The sequence below is a fragment of the Aotus nancymaae genome, unplaced genomic scaffold (genome assembly GCF_030222135.1).
Source record: "Aotus nancymaae isolate 86718 unplaced genomic scaffold, 86718_ANA_hifiasm-v0.15.2.pri h1tg000003l, whole genome shotgun sequence".
Lineage (NCBI taxonomy): Eukaryota > Metazoa > Chordata > Mammalia > Primates > Aotidae > Aotus > Aotus nancymaae.
In genome coordinates this window covers 39,815,958-39,836,479 of record NW_026988414.1, presented here as the reverse complement: position 1 = coordinate 39,836,479, position 20,522 = coordinate 39,815,958, and the positions used below count along the sequence as shown (strand labels likewise).

Sequence of the window (20,522 nt, the reverse complement as noted above, 5' to 3'; positions counted from 1 at the left end):
TTATCCAACTTTAAATTTTTTTACCATATGTAAATCCTCTCTTAAGAAATGCTTGACTATTACACTTACTTTTGTGGACAAATTTATAAAATTATTTAAAATCAACTCTACATGCCTAGTTTTGACATTCATGACCAATTCTTGCATTATAAGAACTTCTTGGAGAGAGATCCAAGATGGCTGATGATTAGCAGCTCGGGCACGTACCTCCCAGTGAAAGCGCAAAGAACAAGAGGACGCCACACTTTCAGACGAATATTTGTTGCTCACGGACCAGGAGATTCCCAGTGGAGGAGCCCCACGGGTCGCCAGGGCGACTCTTGTGGCCGGCGTGGTGGTTTTGCTGGTGCCTTAGCACGCCAGTTCTTGGTGCAGAGTCCGGAGATCCCCGGGCAGAAAAGCACCATCAATCTTAACACCACTGTTTTGGCCGGCTCAGTGGATTGCTCAGATCTCGGCGCAGGGAATCAACAAGTTGGACGTCAGAGACCCAGTTAGAAAGCCGGTAATTATAAAGACGACAGACGGACAAATATATAATGAAGGGAAGAAACCAGCGTAAAAAGGTAGAGAATAATCAAAATCAGAATGCCTCTCCCTCTACAGGGGATTGCAATTCCTCATCAGTAACGGAACAAGGCTTAATAGATTACACGTGTGTTCCAATAACAGAAGCAGGTTTCAAAACGTGGGTGATAAGAAACTTCTGTGAATTAAAAGAACTTGTTCTAACCCAATGCAAAGAAACTAAGAACCTTGAAAAAAGGTTTGACGAACTGTTAACGAGAATGGACAATTTAGAGAAGAATATAAGTGAATTGATGGAGCTGAAAAACACAACACGAGAACTTCGTGAAGCATGCACAAGTTTAAACAGTCGAATTGATCAAGCATAAGGAAGGATATCAGAAGTCGAGGACCAGCTCAGTGAAATGAAACGAGAAGACAAGAATGCAGAAAAAAGGATGAAAAGGAATGAGCAAAGTCTCCAGGAAATATGGGACTATGTGAAAAGACCTAATTTACGTTTGATAGGTGTACCTGAATCTGATGAAGAGAATGAATCCAAGTTGGAAAATACTCTTCAGGATATCATTCAGGAAAATTTTCCCAACCTGGCAAGGCAGGGTAATATTCAACTCCAGGTAATACAGAGAAACACCACAAAGATATTCTTCAAGAAGACCAACCCCAAGGCACATAATCGCCAGATTTATTCGGGTTGAAATGAAGGAGAAAATACTAAGGGCAGCCAGAGAGAAAGGTCAGGTTACCCATAAAGGGAAACCTATCAGACTTACAGCAGATCTCTCAGCAGAAACCCTACAAGCCAGAAAAGAGTGGGGACCAATATTTAACATCCTTAAAGAAAAGAACTTTCAACCCAGAATTTCCTATCCAGCCAAACTAAGCTTTATGAGCGAAGGAAAAATTAAATCTTTTGCGAACAAACAAGTACTTAGAGAGTTCACCACCACCAGGCCTGCTTTACAAGAGCTTCTGAAAGAAGCACTATACATATAAAGGAACAACCAATATCAGCCTTTCCAAAAATATATCAAAAAGCAAAGAACTTTAACACAATAAAAAATTTACATCAACTAATGGGCAAAACAGCCAGCTAGCATCAAACGCCGGTATTAAACCTATATATATTTTAATTGGATAAAAAGCCAAAACCCATCGGTATGCTGTATCCGGGCCCATCTTACATGCAACAATACACAAAGACTCAGAGAGAAGGAGGAAGATTTACCAATCAAACAGAGAGTAAAAATAAACTAATAAACAAAAAGTAGGAGATGCAATTCTCGCCTCTGATAAAGTAGACTTTAAAGCAACAAAGATCAAAAGAGGCGAGGAATGACATTACATAACGGCAAAAGGATCAATGTAACAAGAAGAGCTAATGATTCTATAGATCAACGAGATAGAAAATTAACAAGGATATTCAGAACTTGAACTCAGACCCGGAACAAGTAAACTTAATAAACATTTATAGAACTCTCCACTTCAAATACACAAAACATACATTACCACCTCACACCTATTCCAAAGGTGACTATATAATTGGAAGTAAATCACTCCTCAGTAATTGCATAGCATTTTATAGGTTTAAATTAAATATTGGTTGGCTGTTTGTTTGTTATCTTCTTCCCTTATTCCTTCCTGACTACATCATTAAGTATAATTATCAGTATAAAAGAGCTTTTCAATACCCATTACTAAATTGCATTTTAGCCTGGGCAAGAAAGCAATACTCCCACTCTCTCTCCCTCTTTCTTTTCCTTCTCCCTCCTCCCCATTCTCTCTCTCTCTTTCTCTTCCTTTTTCCTCCTTCCTATTCTCTCTCTCTCTTTCAAAAAATAAAAATAAAAATAAATGGTATTTTAAAAATAAAAAAAAAAAAAGAACTTCTTTTTTAAAGCCATCAATTTTTTTCAATTCTCATTGTTTGGAATCACATGTCCAGTAATTTCCACATATACAGTAATATGAGACCCCACATATACAGTAATATTTTCTTCTTGCTTTCATAAAGACCTGGCTGAATATAAAATTGGGGTGACTTTGTTTTACCTTCAAAATTGTGCACACAGTTTTACTCTCTAGTTACATTAGAGTTGCAGAGAAGTCAGAGACCAACTTGATGTTGATTCCATTAGAGGAAACCGGAGTAATCATATTTGTTTTTCTTGAATGCTTACATGATTATTTCTTCATCTGAGAAATATGAAAATCCTACTAGTGTATTCCCTTCTTATTAAACTCACATACAAAGTGCTATTTCTTTCTTAGACAAGTAAAATTTTCTATTTTTTCCATTTATTTTTGCTTCTCTTTTGTCTTCTCACTCCTTTCTTGGAACCCACATTGTAACCAAATTATATAGTCTGGATTTGTGTGAAGATGCTATTAAACACTACCTCCATTGGAATTTTTAATTTGATGATCATATTTTCAAAAGAACTGCCTGCATTTATCTATTTATTCCTCAGTCTACTCTTGCAGTTAGTTTCCCAACCATCTTATACCTTTACCTTCATCCCTACTCCACAGAAACTAGTCCTGTGGGTGGCCCCAAAAGTCAATAATGCCAAAGTCAAGGGAAAGTTTTTTGTTTTTTTTTTTTGAGACGGAGTTTTGCTCTTGTTACCCAAGCTGGAGTGCAATGGCGCGATCTCGGCTCACTGCAACCTCCGCCTCCTGGGTTCAGGCAATTCTCCTGCCTCAGCCTCCTGAGTAGCTGGGATTACAGGCACGCGCCACCATGCCCAGCTAATTTTTTGTATTTTTAGTAGAGACGGGGTTTCACCATGTTGACCAGGATGGTCTTGATCTCTTGACCTCGTGATCCACCCGCCTCGGCCTCCCAAAGTGCTGGGATTACAGGCGTGAGCCACGGCGCCCAGCCCGGAAAGTTATTTTTAATTCTGACACAGCTTGGGTTCTCAGCATCATTCAGCCATCTTATCCACCGCATCTTTCTCCCTTGGTTTTTGTGATGCCTCCTTGCCCACATATGTGGCACTCTTTCTCAGTCTCTTTTTCTCCTCTCTTAAATGAGGGCTTGCACAGGATTCCATCCCAGGCTTTTTCTATTCAACCTCCAAACACCAATCCTGAAACTGATTAATGTCCCATAGACAGTTCTTTTGGATAAACAGAAATTGACCCTTCGGGTTTTCAAGCTTGAATCTTACATTTGTTTTATCTAAGATCTTTTCTCAGCAAAAAGACCACCATATCTCTTAAAAAGTATCAAAGAACTAAAATTCACCAGACTGTCACCACTAGACAATGAAAGGCCAGGCCCCTCATTCATCACAATTGCTTCCTTATCTCTCCTGAGTTCCTGTTTTCCTACACAGTTACATTTCTTCCCTGCTATATAAACCCTTAATTTTAGTGCGTCAGGGAGATGGATTTGAGACTAATCTCCCATCTCCTTGGTTGGAGCTCCCAATGAAAGCCTTCTTCCCTGGCAATACTCATTGTCTCCCTGTTTGGTTTTCTGTGTGGCTAGCAGCAGAACCTAGGACACACAGAACCCCCGGTGCTTCAGTAACAGATTTTGGTTCCCTAACTGAAATGTGTTATTCAAGGCTGGGTTGCTGTGGTCCAGGAGTCTCAGAAGCGCTCCTAAGCAACTGCCCACCCAGTTTTGGCTGGAAGTGAATGTTGGTCTCTCTGGCCCCACCTCTGCCACCCCAACTGAGTTCTTGATTGTTAGGAAGAACAGCCTTTGAAATGTGACATTGGCATCTGGATAGGCAAGCGTCCTTTTTTGGCCCAGACAGCAGGATCTGCTCCTCTCAGTTTGGGAAATTTTAAAAGGAGCTTCCATTTGCAGATTAAACAAGTCTAACTGACTAAGAAAGGGAAGCACCCTGACTCTTTCAGTATGATACTCTAGGGAGCATGCTTATAATTGCTGTGTTTGTGTCTGGCCAAGTTAGTGTCTTTTTTGGGTACCAAACAGTGGGATCAGCTCCTCTCAATTTGGAAAATCCCTAAGAAATTTGTTTGCAGATTAATAAAGCCCAATTGAGAGAGAAAAGCACCTTGACTTAACAAACATTAACAGTTTGGACACTGTTAGGGCTTGTCTGTTGCAATAGCAGTTGAATTTTGTTTTGGTGAGTGTCAGAGAGACACAGAGTGAGTGAGTGAGCAAGTGTGTGTGTGTGTGCGTGTGAATTTAATCATAGGAAATGAGAATTCAGTAAACAAATATACTTTTGTACTACTGTTTGCCCCAATATTATTTGTAATCTGGAGTTGGCTGTTGAATGGTAAAGCCAGGTGGAGTTCTGCGTATTCTGCTTTTATGCTACTGTCCTAAGCAGGGTGGGGCCTGGTGAGTAGTTTCTATGATGTTCTTCTGTAGTGCTGTTTGCCCCAGGGTTCTTTGGAATCTAGCCTCTAAAAATCAAACTGCCATGGAAACTACTTTACCCAAAATTGTGGTTCATAGTCTTCACTGAATTATCAACTTGGGCAAACAAAGTTTAGCCTGTGGACTTGGTTGTAGATTGGTGAGTTCGTATTGCTATCTCATGGCTAGAGTTCCAACGTAAAGGCTATTGGATCTTTGTGAGTGTATACATGTTTAGGTGTGTTTATCTAGATGTACATTTACCATGTTATACACTATACCTACCAAATTGGCTTATAAATAAAAGACTGCTCATAAATTAAGTCCAGAGTGTTTTTCAAGTTCACATGACTTAAGTAAATCGTTAATAAACAAGCTGTCTTTAAAATTATTGGTAAAATAAGGCTGGGCACGGTGGCTCATGCCTGTAATCCCAGCACTTTGGGAGGCTGAGGCAGGTGGATCATAAGGTCAGGAAATCGAGACCATCCTGGGCAACATGGTGAAACTCTGTCTCTACTAAAAATACAAAAAATTAGCCGGGCGTGGTGGCATGGGCCTGTAGTCCCAGCTACTCAGGAGGCTGAGGCAGGAGACTCGCTTGAATCTGGGAGGTGGAGGTTGCAGTGAGAAGAGATTGTACCACTGCACTCCAGCCTGGGCAACAGAGTGAGACTCCATCTCAAAAAAAAAAAAAAAAAAAAAAACTATTGGTAAAATAAAAATAGAAATGTCTTCAGAATTGTCAGCATGCATTTTTATTTGGGTTTTATATTTGTCTCAGCTAGATATTTTGAGGTATCAGAGTTTGGCAGAAGGTTATAAAACTATAAAGCCAGTGAATATTTGTGTGAATTCTTTATAAGACTAATTTGATGGTGTTAATGAAAACAGCTCTATCTTCTGAGTTACTGGCAAAAATGTCCATGTAGTTAATTTTAAGGTTATTTAGGTGAGCACCTGACATTCACAGGTAATAAATGGTTAACAAGGAAATGATGCAGAAATAATCTGGATAAACTGCTTAAAATCAACAAAATGTAAATGGTCAAGTGCTGTAGGTGAACTTTTGGCATAATCAGACATATAATCATTGGATGTTTGAGTCATTTCCAATTAAGAAACGGTTATGATGCGGGGAACACGTTTGTAAAAACTGTGGAATGGTTCTCATCTATTAAATACTGATATCTGCTAGGCAGCTCAAGATTTCTCGCTTCCTAGGTTTTCACTAAAATTTAAGGTTGTTACTAAGGATAAAAGTTCTAGTTCATATGTAATCCTGTATATAAAATGTGCAAAAGACAATGTGTGTTGTACTCAGAAAAAAATAATTTTATCTAATTCAGAAGTTATCTAAAGTTTATTAATAATTCAAATTATGGACTTGAAAGGTTACTTATGAAACAAGACAGAAAAGAACCAGTAAGTAGAAGAGGGAGATGTGGAGAAAGTTACGAATATGAAGATGTATTTTTGGTAAGGAAGGTTATAAAGAAAATAATTTTGTATAACAAAGCATCTTATATGGTAAATTTTTGTCCTCAGGTAAAATGACTGTTTAAAAAAGAAAGAAAGAAAGAAAATCTAGGAGAAATAAGAAAGTCCAAGTATATCATAGATGGTGTAAGTCATATGTAGTTTATTACCTATCTCTGTGTGTCTATCTTAATGTACATACAGAGAAAATACAAAGCTTAAAAGGTTTAAATAATATCCCTTTAAAACCCAATACGATATTGGAGAAATTTGGCTAATTAACATTGCTCATAAAGCTCTTAGTCTTGATGAAAGTAAAATAAGACATACTGTAAAGAAACACATTGGCAGTTTGGCAATTCTTTCTTAATATAGTTAAGCATGAAGCCAGATATAGCAAGAGTCAAATTTCACCTACATGCTTACATTGCTTCACGCTACGTTTGCTCTTCTGCATAGATATACTAGCATTAAAGTATAATACTTACTGATCACATACCTAAAGTGATTTTTTTTTTTTTTTGAGACATATTCTCGCTCTGTCACCCAGGCTGGAGTGCAGTGGCGTGATCTCGCCCCACTGCAACCTCCGTCTCTCAAGTTCAAGCGATTTTCCTGCCTCAGCCTACTGAGTAGCTGGAATTATACGTGTGCACCACCATGCCTGGCCAATTTTTGTATTTTTAGTAGAGATGGGGTTTCATCATGTTGGCCAGGCTGGTCTCGAACTCCTGGCCTCAATGGATCCACCCACCTCAGCTTCCCAAAGTGCTGAGATTACAGGCATGAGCCACCACGCCCAGCCTAAAGTCAATTTCTTAACTGCACAAAATACATAGTGGTATTGGTGAACGTAAAGACAGTACGTTGTGTATCAGAAACAAAATATTCATCATGTGTTTTTTAAGGCTCTGGGTAACACTGCAGCCTCCAAGGTAAACTGAGTAGGAGAAGAATTTGGAGTTGGTTTCCTGTTGTTTAATGTGCATTTATTTGCTGTTTGTTCTTCTTTAGGTTTTACTTATATATACATATTTATAAAACCACTGATGGTTTTTAATTTCTAATGGAAGGCTTTTATTTGGTTCCATGAATAGTCATTTTGTTTCCTATGCATTTCCAGCAACTCATCATTTGCTCTACTTAGCTACAGTTCTAAGTTACCTTTCTCAAGCCTCCCAAAATTGATGGTGGACACCAGTCTTTAAAATTTGTTTGGTTTTGCTTACCTATAATGAACTAGAGAGCTATAAGGGCTTTAAGGCTCCTGGCAAAAAAATGATAAAAGGTTTATTCTTAAAAGTTCTGAACAAAAATAGTATATTATATATTTTGTTATTTGGAAAAGTAGGTAAAAAAAAAAATGTTTAAATGTTGTTTATTTCCAAGGTAATTCAATTCAATCAATGATTCAGGTGGTTTCAGATATTTTCCTTTAATGAGGAAAAAATGCTATATGGATGGAAACTTTTAGTATTCAGAAAAAATTGACTTTGTCCAATAAGGAAATTATATTGATTGGGCTTTCACTCAAACTAATTTAGTTATGTTTACCATTAAAATTAAATAACATTTACTTGGATTAAGTCATAAAAAAAATTATGAGACTTTCCAGTTTTTTTAATCCTAAGCCTTTTATCACTGATGGGCCTTCATGTGTATACTTAAAAACAAAATATGAACAAGTGTTGCACTGGTTGGAAGATTCTAGTGGTATAAGTTACCTAAATCAGTACTGTATCTAGAAACCAATTTGGAAATGTAAGATGAGGCTCTTTTAAAATGGCTGAAAAGAAATTGCTGTGTGCTTATTCTCAATTTGTCCTTGTTTTGTTGTATGCTTTTTAAATGAAAGGAGATTATTTGTCCTCATACTGAATTTCCAAAACTGATAGGTGCATTTACCACTTTTTTTAAATGATGGAGAGAAAAGTTAACTATCTTACTTTGATAATTTTGGCACAGGACCTACCACTGTTTGATGCTCTAGGTCAGTTTTGTCACTAAAATGCTCACAATCAGATATATGCAAGGAGTAACCTAACCATTTTAATACAATGGATTGTACAATGGGTTGAAGTGTTTCTGGCAGTAACTACTGGACACCAAATCCCAGGGTTTTATTTTGTGACATGTTAGAGAGAATGACAGGATTTTCTGCAGTATAAATACCCTATTAAATAATTCTTGGGCAAAGTTACAGGCCTTAGACTCCTGGGTCTGAAAAAGACACCAATACCTGCTAAATCTTGAGCACTGACACCAACTGAAGCCTCATCTTCAGACTCAGCAGAAGGTGACAATCCAAATGAACTGCTTTCATGAGACACAGGGCTAAAAATTAAAACCATTCAATCCCGCTAGGCCCAGGAACTACTGCAGAAAAAGTGGGCACGTGACGTTGTAAGGGCTGATTTTGAGTTATAAAATTAGTTCAAGGTTTTTCTCTTTTTTTTTTTTTTTTTTTGAGACAGTCTCACTCTATCACCCAGGCTTGGGTGCAGTGGCACAATCTCGGCTCGCTGCAACCTCTGCCTCCTGGATTTAAGCAAGTTCCTGCCTCAGCCTCCTGAGTAGCTGGGATTATAGGTGCACGCCACCATGCTGGCTAATTTTTGTATTTTTAGTAGAGATGGGGTTTCACCATATTGGTCAGGCTGGTCTTGAACTTCTGACCTCATGATCCTCCCGCCCTGGCCTCCCAAAGTGCTGGGATTACATGTGTGAGCCACCCCACCAGCTGGTTCAGGGTTTTTCTATAAATTATATAAATTAAACACTAATATCAAAAGCACACTGATGCAAGGTCAATGTCTGGACCACTGTGTCATAATAACAGGGTTTTCTTGGAGCATTACTCTTCTCTTTAGTAGAAAATCATAAAAGGTTATAAAATGTTTATAGAAATTGTACCTTATAGTCAAAATGATTAAAATTAGGTTTATAGGGTTTTATTAAAATTAGCTTTAACAATAATATACCATACACAAGTAAAATTTGATTTTCTCTTTTGAATAAAATGTTTGTTATATTAATAAGAGATAAAATACATGTTTACCTTTTGAATAAACTATGGGGGGAAGAAAATAAAGGAGAAGTGACATTTAGTTGGCCTCATGCTGTCTTTATTAGGCCTTATTGTTTGGGAAACTGAGTCTCCTATCAAAAAGTAAATGTGTTTTATCTTTTTGGCTAAATGAGTAACTATTTTATATTGACCTATGATCCTATTTTGTGATATCAAGAGTCTTAAATCTTTGAATAATGACAGACTTCCCAACAGCAAAAATTTCAAGTTCTAAATTCAGTATTTTTTTTTTAAACCTCAAACTTTTTTGTATATTAGGTTCACTGAAGTCCAAGAGAATATGTTAGGCTTCTTTGGTATGTTAGAGTTATACAGGAAGTATTATCAAATGTGAGGTACTATTTAACTTCCTTTAGGTTATATTTATATAAATGTGCTATTAACATGTGTTGCAGAACTATAGGAGATTCCTAAAATTCTGATAGGTCTTCATATATGGTGTCAGTAATGATGATTATTATGTTAAACTGTTGTATACCAACAGAAAAAAAAATTTCCTTGTCAACTGTGTCTTTATGGTTCTCCTAAGACTTTTGTCATCACAATTGTTGTTTTGCATTGATTCTTCTCAAAAAGTGACATACAATCAGATATGTCCAGGGCTTATTTAGGGGAGTTCATGAAAAGGACTCTTGAATGGAGATTTCTGATAATTTTGGAGATTGTGCCACTGGAATACAGAAAACTTCTAGGACTCTTAATTAGAGTCCCTCTTAATTAAAAGGCTTGATGTGTTTATTAAAATTAGTAATCCAATATAAAACATAGCAAGAGTTAATTGCATAGACTGAACAAATGTGGGACTAAAATAATTGTTCATGAAAAAGTCTGGAGAATTTTTGTTTTTCAGAGTCTGAGGAATTTTTTTCTTTTAAGCTATTCATAGCCTTTAAGAATAAAGTATATTAAGTAGAGTAACCCTTATAAACAGAATTTGAGGCATTTTCTCTCTCCCTAATTTCTCCAGAATTTGTAAACTATTTGTGAATATTCTTAATTCATGGCAATGTGTTTTCTTGCATATGTTTAATAAAAACGTGTTTTATTTTATTTGGAGGAACAAGTTATTTTCCCAGGGCTTTGACTGAAATGGCCTTGTGAGAGGTTCCAGCAAAGTCAATTAGGAGAGCCCATATGGACAATAATTTTTGCTGTACTTTGTGTGGGTAAATAAGCCAAGTATATGGAACTGAAGCTTATTTTGCAGGTAGATCCATCCTGCTGTGATTTGTCTTTGGTGGAAGAGGGGAACAGTAATGGTACAGATTGTGTCTCAGAAGAAAACTGTAGTATTAGATTAACTTCTGATTCCTAGGTGGCCACATGGTTACCCATAGTATGAAACTGCCCCACCATGCCATTCCTCAGCATGAAGCTGCCAGAAAGATTGAGGATCAGATTCCCCATGATACAGGAATTGATAAATAGAAAGCAGGGGACTAAAACCAACACAATAGTTCCATTTACAGTTCTTTTGGATAAACATAGAAATTGACCCTTCTGACCTTACAGTTTGAAAGTTATATTTGTTTTATCTGAGTTTCTTCCTCAGGAAAAGGACCCCCAGGCCTCTCAAAAGGTATAAAAGAACTGAAACTCATCAGATCATCACATCCAGACAATGAGGCATCAGGCCTCTCATTTATCATGATTGCTTCCTTAGCCCAGAGTCCATTTTCTTTCTATATATACCCCTAATTTTAATGGGTCAGGGAGATGGATTTAAGACTGATCTACCTCCTCCACCGCAGCTCCCCATTAAACACTTGGCAATACTTGTCTCAGTGATTGGCTTTCTGTGCAGCCAGCAACAGAACCTAGGCTGAATTCCCTGGTGTTTCAGTAACAATCACACCCACTCTCATTGTTTCAGCAAGGATCTCTACATAAATATCTCCCCAACCCTGGACCTTTTTCCTGAACTCTACACCTGTGTAGCCAGCAATCTGATGAACATCTCTTTATGAATGCATCCAAGCATATATAAACCCAGCATATTTAAATCTGAATTCTTCACCTTCGCCTGCAAACCCGTCCCTCTTCCTACATTTCCTAACTCAGAACCTACCATTTACTCACCCAAGGACCAAAGCCAGAGAGCTGGAAGTCATTCTCCACCCTGTCCTCACCCTCACCTCCTCACCACAACTCCCCAAGAGTCCTACTGATTATACTTTCCAAATGTGTCTTGAATCCATCCATTTCTCCCAATTCCTCTGGATTCCTATTTTCCTAACTGGTTTGTTTTTAATTTTCCACTCCACTGTCTTGGCATCGTTGCATCTGCCATTCCCTCTCTCTCTGTCTTGTACCTATCCAAGCCATTCCTCAAACTGCAGTCAAAGTCATTCTACAACACAAATTCGATTTTTGTCCCCTCTCCTTATAACGTTTTAGTGGATAAAGACCAAAACTGTTCATATCCCACTTCTGCTTACCTCTCAAGTCTCATCTCTCTCTCAACTCCTGCCCCTCTCTCTCTCCACAATGCCACCACATTAATATTTTCTGGATGCCTGGAACACTCTCACTTCTCTTTCACTTTGGACCTTTGCACATAAGGAGCCCTCTAACTGCAATTTATTTTCTCCTTCCATCTAATTTTCTCTCCTACTCCAGACCTTAATTCAAACCCCAAATATCTGGGAAGCTTTGGCTGTGCCCTTTGGACTCTAGTAGACATCAGCTTCGATAGTACCCTATGGTTTTCCATCAAAGCACTACTGCACTTTATGATTTACTGTTTTGTTACCTGCATTCGCATATGCATGCTAATCACTATTAGGGCAGGGACCATTTCTGCTGTGCTCATCATTGCTTCCTCAGCTTTCAGTATGACACTCCCTAATAGATAATAGGTGCTTAGTAAATTACCTCCAATGCTAACATAATACTGACGCCTGAGTTGCTTATTTTTTTCCATCAAGGTGTATCAAATCAATGTATGAGTGCATGAAAAAATGGGATTCACACCAGTTTGTGTTTCATCCAATTACTTCTTCAGGTGCCAAGCTATACTGGTCACTAGAATGCCATTCCACAACCTTTCTTTTAGTTTTGTAGAGCAATTAGCACTCAAGTTAGTTGCCGGTTTTAACGCAATTTCCAAAAACTGCAAAAACATCAGGAAAAACTGGCACTTGGGAGACTTTTAGGATTCCCAGGCCCCCTCTCATCGACATAGTTTAAGCACCACCTACTTTCACCTGTTTCCCAGAAGCCTCTTTTCATCTCCAGCACAAAGTAATTCGATACAAATTTACAAAATGGTCAATACCCAGGATCACCTGTCTCCAAAGCTAGATGGAAACACCTGTATTAAAACCTGAAGCTATTCGGTCTGGAAAAGTCCGGCTCCTCTCCAGCTTCCAGTTCTTTGGAAGTGTAAATAAGACCCGCAGAGTAAGCATCAACTTCCTTTAAGCTCAGACCGCATTTTGTGCTCAGTACTGTCATCATCTGCCCTTTGTGTCCCAGTCCTTGGGCTGTAAAGTATACTAAGGAAGAATCCTTATCGTATTTCTCAATCTGTCAGTACCCAGCCAAACACACAGCAGACTTTAATATTAGTGAAATAAATGAAAAAGAAACAGAAAATGTCTTCCCCAGCTTTGAATCTAAATAGATGAGCACCCTTAAGCCAAGTCACTTCACCTCGCTGGAACTCAGTTTCCCCACTGGGCCTGCGAGGGCTCCTCAAACTCTGACAACCTCTAGTTTGAAATGCTGCGGAGATTACCACAAACCTGGGGTTTCTGGCAGGCTATCTGTATTGATTAAAAGAAGGGAACCAAGCAAGAGAAAAACAAGTCCTCAACTGTTCTCCGGCAGGAGGGCGCCGCTGGTGACACTCACCCTCCCTAAACCAGGGGGCCATGTAGCTCAGGATGTAGGTAGGGTCCAGGGTCTTCCGGATATAATCGCAAAAGGCTCGCAGGCTGCGCCGCTGCTCGACGGTCATGCTGGCCTCTGCTCCGAGCCGCGTCCTCGCACAGCTGCACCTCACTGACTTTAAAGCCGGGCTGGAGGAGGAGGGCGTGGCGAGCGGGGAAAGCAGGGATTTTCCGGAGAAATGATACCGGACGAGAGGCGGAGCTTTGGGGAACTTTAGAGGGAAAATCGAAAGTGCAACTAGCAGCGGGCGGGAGCCGCCGAGGCTGGGCTTCCTTGGGTTAGTTTCGTTTTCCCTCCCCATCCAGGGAGCCGGGGAACTGCGGGAACCGGAGAGGGCCTCTAGAAATTGCTTTTATTTTTATGATCTTCTATTTTGTTTTGCTTCTATAGCGCTAACGTTTAGACACAGTAAAATGCACATAGTCTGAGTGTGCAATTCGATGAGTTTTGTAACGTGTACACCGGTGTACCCAGTTCTCCCACGATGGCGGGGTCCCAGGGTAAGTCTATGTCTAGCTTTATGGGAAACGCCACCTGTTTTCCAAAATGATTATAACCAGTTTGCATTTCCACCCGCAGTAGGAGAGCTCCAGAAGATACACACATTGGTCAGCATTTTTTTTTTTAACTTTCATCTTGGTCGGTGTGAAATGGTATATAATTGTGATTTTAATTTTAATTTCCCATATAATTAATGGTGGGCACATTTGCATGTGCTTGCTGGTCATTCATATACCTTTTATGAAGCATCTGCTCCAATCTTTTGCCTGATTTTGGAGCTTTTTGGTTTATGGATTTACAGGAGTTATTTATTCTGGATACAATTGTTAAATATATGTATTCAAAATATCTTCTTCCAGTCTGTGGCTTACCATTTCATTTTCTTAAAGGAGTCTTTTGAGGAGCAGACATTTATAATGATGAAATTTATCAGGTTTTTCTTCTGTTTGTGTCCTCTTTGATAAATCTTTGCCTACTCCAAGGTCCTGAAAATATTGTTTCCTTTTAGATTATATTTGTAGCCTTTACTTCTGAGTCTATTATTATCTCAAATTAATTTTGTTGTGGTGTGAGATGGGGAGTCCAGGTTAATTTTTTTTTCCTATATTTATAATTATTTCGGCACCATTTGTTGAACACTTTTCCTTTTGCCTATTGGATAGCATTGGGACCTTTGTAAAAAAAAAAACAAAGTCCATTGAATGTATGTGTGTCTGACTCTTGTAAATTCTACTTCCTACTACTTATGATAATACCACTGTCTCTTGGTTACTTTAGATTTCAACTAAGTCTCAAAATCAGCTACTACTAAATCCTCCAAATTTATTTTTCACTGCGAAGATATTAGCTATTTGAGATTCTTTGCATTCCCCCCGACCTCACCTTTTTTTTCCTTTGAGACTCTTGTCTCCCAGGCTGGAGTGCAATGGTGCAAACAGGGTTCACTGCAACCTTGAATCCCTGTGCATTTCCATATGAAATAAGAATCAACTTGTCAATTACCCTTTCTTCCCCGCAAGAAAAGCTTACTGGGATTTTGATCAATATTGCTTTGCATTGAACCTACAGAAAAACTTGGGGAGAACTGACATCTTAACAATATTGAGTCTTCTAATCCTTAAGGATGGTATATCTTTCCATTTACCTAGGTCTTTAATTTCTCTCTGCAGTATTTTATAGTTTTGTTTCATTTTATTTTACAGATGGAGTCTCACTAAGTTGCCCAAGCTGGAGTACAGTGGCTATTCACAGGCACAATTATAGTGTGCTACAGTCTTGAACTCATGGGCTCAAGGGATCCTCCTGGACTCAAGCAATCCTTCTGCCTCAGCCATCCAGAGTAGCGGGGCCTACAGGCATGTGCCATTGCACCTGGCTATTCTGAACTATTTTGTTATTTGATGCTACTGTAAATGGAATTGTTTTTAAGACTTTTCAAGTTGTCTGTTGCTACTATATAGAAATACAAGTGATTTTTGTTTGTTGACCTTATAACATCCAACACTGCTAACTTCACTTATTCTAATAATTGTTCTGTAAATTCCTTTTTCTAGGCAAAAATGATGTCATTTGTGAATACATAATTTAACTTCTTCCTTTCCAATCTTTATGCCTTTTATTTCCTTTCCTTATAGTTTTACTTTTTTTTTTTTTTCTTTTTGAGACAGACTCTCACTTTTGTCAACCAGGCTGCTGCAGCCTCCACCTCCCAGGCTCAAGGATCCTCCCACCTCAGCCTCCTGAGTAGCTAGGACCACAGGTGCACGCCACTACACCTGGCTAATTTTTGTATTTTTTGTAGAGATGGGGTTCCGCTATGATTCCTGGGCTGGTCTCAAACCCGTGAACTCAAGTGATCCACCCATCTTGGCCTCTCAAAGTGCTGGGATTACAGACATGAGCCACCACGCCCAACCAGTTTTACTTCTTTCTTTCCAGTCTTCATGCTTTTTGCTTCCTTTATTATTGTACCTCCTAGAGCCTCCTACAGAAAGTTGAATAAAGGTGGTGACAGTGACACCATTACTTTATTGCTAATTTTAGTGGGGAAATAATCAATGTAGTAATAATCACTTTAAATTTATGGTAGCTGTAAATTTTTCTTAGATACCTTTTATCAGATTGATGAAGTTCTGTTTTATTCCTGGTTTGCTGAGTTTTTATAATGCATAGGTGTTGAATTTTTCAAATGTGTTTTGTGTTTTCCCGCATTTATTGAGGTGATCACATATTCTGTTAACGTACCAAATTTCATTGATCAGTATTTCAATGTTAACCCGACCTACCATTCCTGGGATAAATCTCATTCAGTTTTAGATATAAAGGATACTACATCATGATCAAATGAGTATTTTCATAACTTTTGTGTCTGATTTTCTTGTAATGCCTTTATCAGGTTTTGATATCAGAGTTATGCTAGTCTCATAAAACAAGAGTTTGTCTCAGATTGGTATCGTTTTTCCCTTAAATGTTCAACAGAATTCACCAATAAAACCATTTGGGCTTGACATTTTCCTTCTTTGAGGAGTCTTTATAATGAATTCAATTTCTCAATTAGATACAAAGTTATTCTGAATTTTAATCTTTAATCAGTTTTGATAAATTGTACTTCTCAAGTGTTAAAACAAATGGTAAGCCATTGGTCTGAGGTAGTTCTAACACCCTCATAAGGAAAATGAAACTTAAGTTTAGCCAATCACAGTTGGCTAACTGGGGAATTAGTTATTGGTTATATTGCCATAAATTTCTCACTTGGATAGTCCAAATAAGGCAAACACTCAAACTTTAGTGAAACAATTTCTTTGCTCTGCATCCCTTCAACCCCCTCTAACAGAGCCCCAAACCACTTCTGGTTTGTAGCTGTTTAATTTATGAATCACTGCTGGAACATCTTAAAATTTTAATGTGGAAAAGTTTGTATTTTAACACAAGGAATTTGATCATTTCCTCTAAATTGTTAAATGTATTGGCATATGGTGTTCATGATAGACCTTAGTATGTTTTTGCCTTTTTACAAAATCAGTCTTGCCAGAGATTTACCAATTATATCTTTTCAAAGAACAAACATTTAATTCAATAATTTTTTTTTAAGAGACAGGGTTTTGCTGTCATTCAGCAAAATAGACTCCTTTGATGTACGTTAATCAAATATAACTTTAACCTCTTTTAGCTATATGTCTCTCTCCATACACACATACATATATTTTTATATACTGTATGTTATTTTATACGTGTGTGTGTGTGTATGTGTGTATTTAGTGGTTCCACTAGGGATTACAATATGTATCTCCAACTTATCTCAATCTATTTAGAACTAATATTGTACAACATTAGGCAAAATATAAGATCATTTCAACCATATAATTCCACCCCATCCTTTTTGCTATCATTGTCTGAAACTGTACCTCTATATATGTTATAAAATACATACTACAATAACACAATGTATTAACCTTGTTATAGCTGGTTGTCTTTTAAGTAAAATAAGAAAAAAAAATTAGTCTTTTTTATTTTTCCATGCTGTTTGCCATTTCTGGTGCTATTCATTGCCTCTGGTAAACACTGGTTCCCATTAATGTCATTTCGCTTCTGTCTTCTCCAATCTGTTAAGGCTTCCAGTAACTTTTTCATTTCAGGTGTTTTTGTTTGTTTGTTTTTGGTAGTTCTAGGATTTCCATTGTTTTTTTCTACTTCTCATGTCTCAGCTGAGAACCACTATCTGTTCATTCATTAAAACTATCTTTTCCTTTAAGTTCATGAACATATTTCTAATAGTGTCTTTAAAGTCCTTGTCTACTAATTCCATCTCAGAGCCTGTTTTAGTGATTGCTTTTTTCTCTTGACTATGGGTTCATTCACATGTCTAGTATTTTTTTTTACACTGGCCGCTAGAGATGTAATATAAAATCTCTGGATTCTATTATTTTACTCTCAAAAGTATTACATACTAGTATTATTTACTAGCATGCCACTAAATTACTTACCTTAAAGCTTACAAAGGCATTGTTTACACACTGTGGTAGGTCTGTTTCAAGTTTTGCCCTTATTGCAAGGTAAGTCCTTAGTCCTGAGTCATAGTCTTCCACAGTAAGCTGTGGCCCTGCATGGGTTCCAGTGAAAAGTCCTATATGTTTCTCAGCCCATCTAAGTTGGTGGGTGGGATTCAAACCTCCAAGTTTTATATTCCCTGTGGTGGTGGCTGAAATATATCTATTGAGCCCTTTTAGCCTTCCAGCTATTGCTTACATGGGATCTTTGGAATGGAATCTTCCCTGCACATGTACATTTCAGGGTCAGGTAAAGATTTGAGTGAAAGTTACATACAAACTTTAGGGCTTGTTTTGTGTGTCTACTTTCCGAAACTTCTCCCTCAAAATCCAGTCACTCTGGCAGCCCCAGGGTCCATATTCTGACATAATGACTGTGTCTCCCTTGCTCACATTCTAGCCTACCTATGGACTGGGGAAGACCCTCAGATGAAAAGCCAAATAAACTGTTCTCATACAGTGTCATCTCCATCTTTCAAGGGTCTAACTCCCTCCAGTTTCTGCTTTTTGGTTGTCCTCCAGTGCCTTCAAGTTCTTTATGCCCTTATGTTATGTTTTGTCTATGTTTATATAATTATCTCATGCAAGCTACTCTGCCAATAACTGGATTTGGGTTTTAGCTGAGAAAAAGAAATCGGATCCAAAATTCCTTTAAAAAGGTAAAGACATGCCTCCTTCTATGCTACCAGGAAATATCCCTGAATAACAATGGATTTAGAATACATCAACAATTATAGATTATATCTGAAAGAACTGAAGCTCCAGAAATAGAATCATTTGACAGGTTCATAGGTAAAATTGAGCCAAGGCCAGGAAAGAAGGGGAGTGTCACAGAATGGTAACATCTCAGTCCTGGGCTTAAAATCTAGGTGATAGGCTGATAGGTGCAGCAAAGCTCCATGGCACACATTTACCTGTGTAACAAACCTGCACATCCTGTACATGTACCCCAGAACTTAAAAATTAAAATAAAAAAAACTCAGTCTTAGACCATCTCCTCTCTGGGCATTAATTTACTCAACACATTTACAGTGTATCTACTGTATGTCAGGCACTGTGAAAAACACTAGATATGTGGAGATAAGTGGAAAAGAGTCTCTGTCAAGAGCTTAGAGTCTGATTGGAGGAGGAAGAAGACATGATAAAGATGTAAAAACACAAATAGTAACTGCCAAATGTGAAGTGACAATGGTGAAAACTATTTCTTTTTTTTTTTTTTTTTTTTGAGACGGAGTTTTGCTCGTTACCCAGGCTGGAGTGTAATGGCGCGATCTCGGCTCACAGCAACCTCCGCCTCCTGGGTTCAGGCAATTCTCCTGCCTCAGCCTCCTGAGTAGCTGGGATTACAGGCACGCACCACCATGCCCAGCTAATTTTTTGTATTAGTAGAGACGGGGTTTCACCATGTTGACCAGGATGGTCTCGATCTCTTGACCTCGTGATCCACCCGCCTCGGCCTCCCAAAGTGCTGGGATTACAGGCTTGAGCCACCGCACCCGGCCAAGTGAAAACTATTTCAATACAGTGGTAAGGGAATACCTTTCTAAACAGGTAATATTTCAGCTGAATCCTGAATAAGAAGGAATTAGCTATTTTAAAAAAGCAGGTAGGCCGGGCATGGTAGCTCATGCCTGTAATCCTAGCACTTTGGGAGGCTAAGGCGGGTGGATCATTTGCAGTCAGGATCGAGACCAGCCTGTTCAACATGGTGAAACCCCGTCTCTACTAAAAATACAAAAAATTAGCTATGTGTGGTGGCACACACCTGTAGACCCAGCTACTTGGGAGGCTGAGGCAGGGGTTGCAGTGAACTGAGATCGCGCCACTGCACTCCAGCCTGGGCAAACTCTGTCTCAAAATAAAAGCAGGTAAAACCGTATTCCATACAGCGAGACAGAATGCACAAGAGAGACAAAAAGAAAATGTGAAAGATGCTTGTAGCTGGAACTCTGTGAGCAAGGGATAAATGGTATTGCAGTGGAGCTGAAACAGTAAGCAGCATCTTTAAGGCAAGGAATTAAGTGCAATGAGAACATACTGCAAGGTTTTAAGCAAGGAATAACATAATCTGATTAATTTTTTTAAAAAGCCTCTCTGGCTCCTATCCAGAATGCGATCAGTTAGGAGGTGACTCAAGTAAGAGATGATGAGAGGCATAGATAAGGACATTGCAGCAGAGAGTGTAAGAAGTTAATTGAGATATATTTTAGAGATAGGATTGAGTGGTTGGCAGAGGAAAGGAATGAGAAAAAACTGAGAATACATTCCAGGTATCTGGTTTGAGCAACTGGGAGAATGATAGTACCATGACTAAAGTGGAGAATATGGCTTTAGAGCTTACCACATTCTAGTGTGAGAGACAGAAAAGTAGATGTTACATAGTAATAAGTGCAGTGAGGAGAAATAAAGAATAAGGGAATAAGGAGTAACGGGGCTGCTTATATTAGATGAGTTGGTCAGATCACCATGTAAACAAGCTCAGGCCATTGTGCTGGAAAGTAAGAAACCACAGAGAGAGAGCCCAGTAACCCCAGCTGAAGCCTTAGATCAGCTGACCCACAAGTTGACTGAAGACACACAAGAATGCCAGACAAGACCATCTTGGCAGGGAGTGTCTCTAAGAGCTAATATGATT

General features: G+C 38.5%; 1 protein-coding gene across 1 annotated transcript in view; it reads right to left on the bottom strand.

Moving 5' to 3' along the window:
• Positions 1-19,108, bottom strand: part of RIGI (RNA sensor RIG-I) — a 74,768-nt gene extending 55,660 nt beyond the window's left edge. Inside the window, exon 1 of the mRNA XM_064380690.1 lies at positions 13,302-19,108. Within this exon, the coding sequence (XP_064236760.1) occupies positions 13,302-13,641 (340 nt within the window). The 5' untranslated portion in view covers positions 13,642-19,108. The remainder of the gene's footprint in view (positions 1-13,301) is intronic.
• Between the last annotated feature and the right edge of the window lie 1,414 nt (positions 19,109-20,522).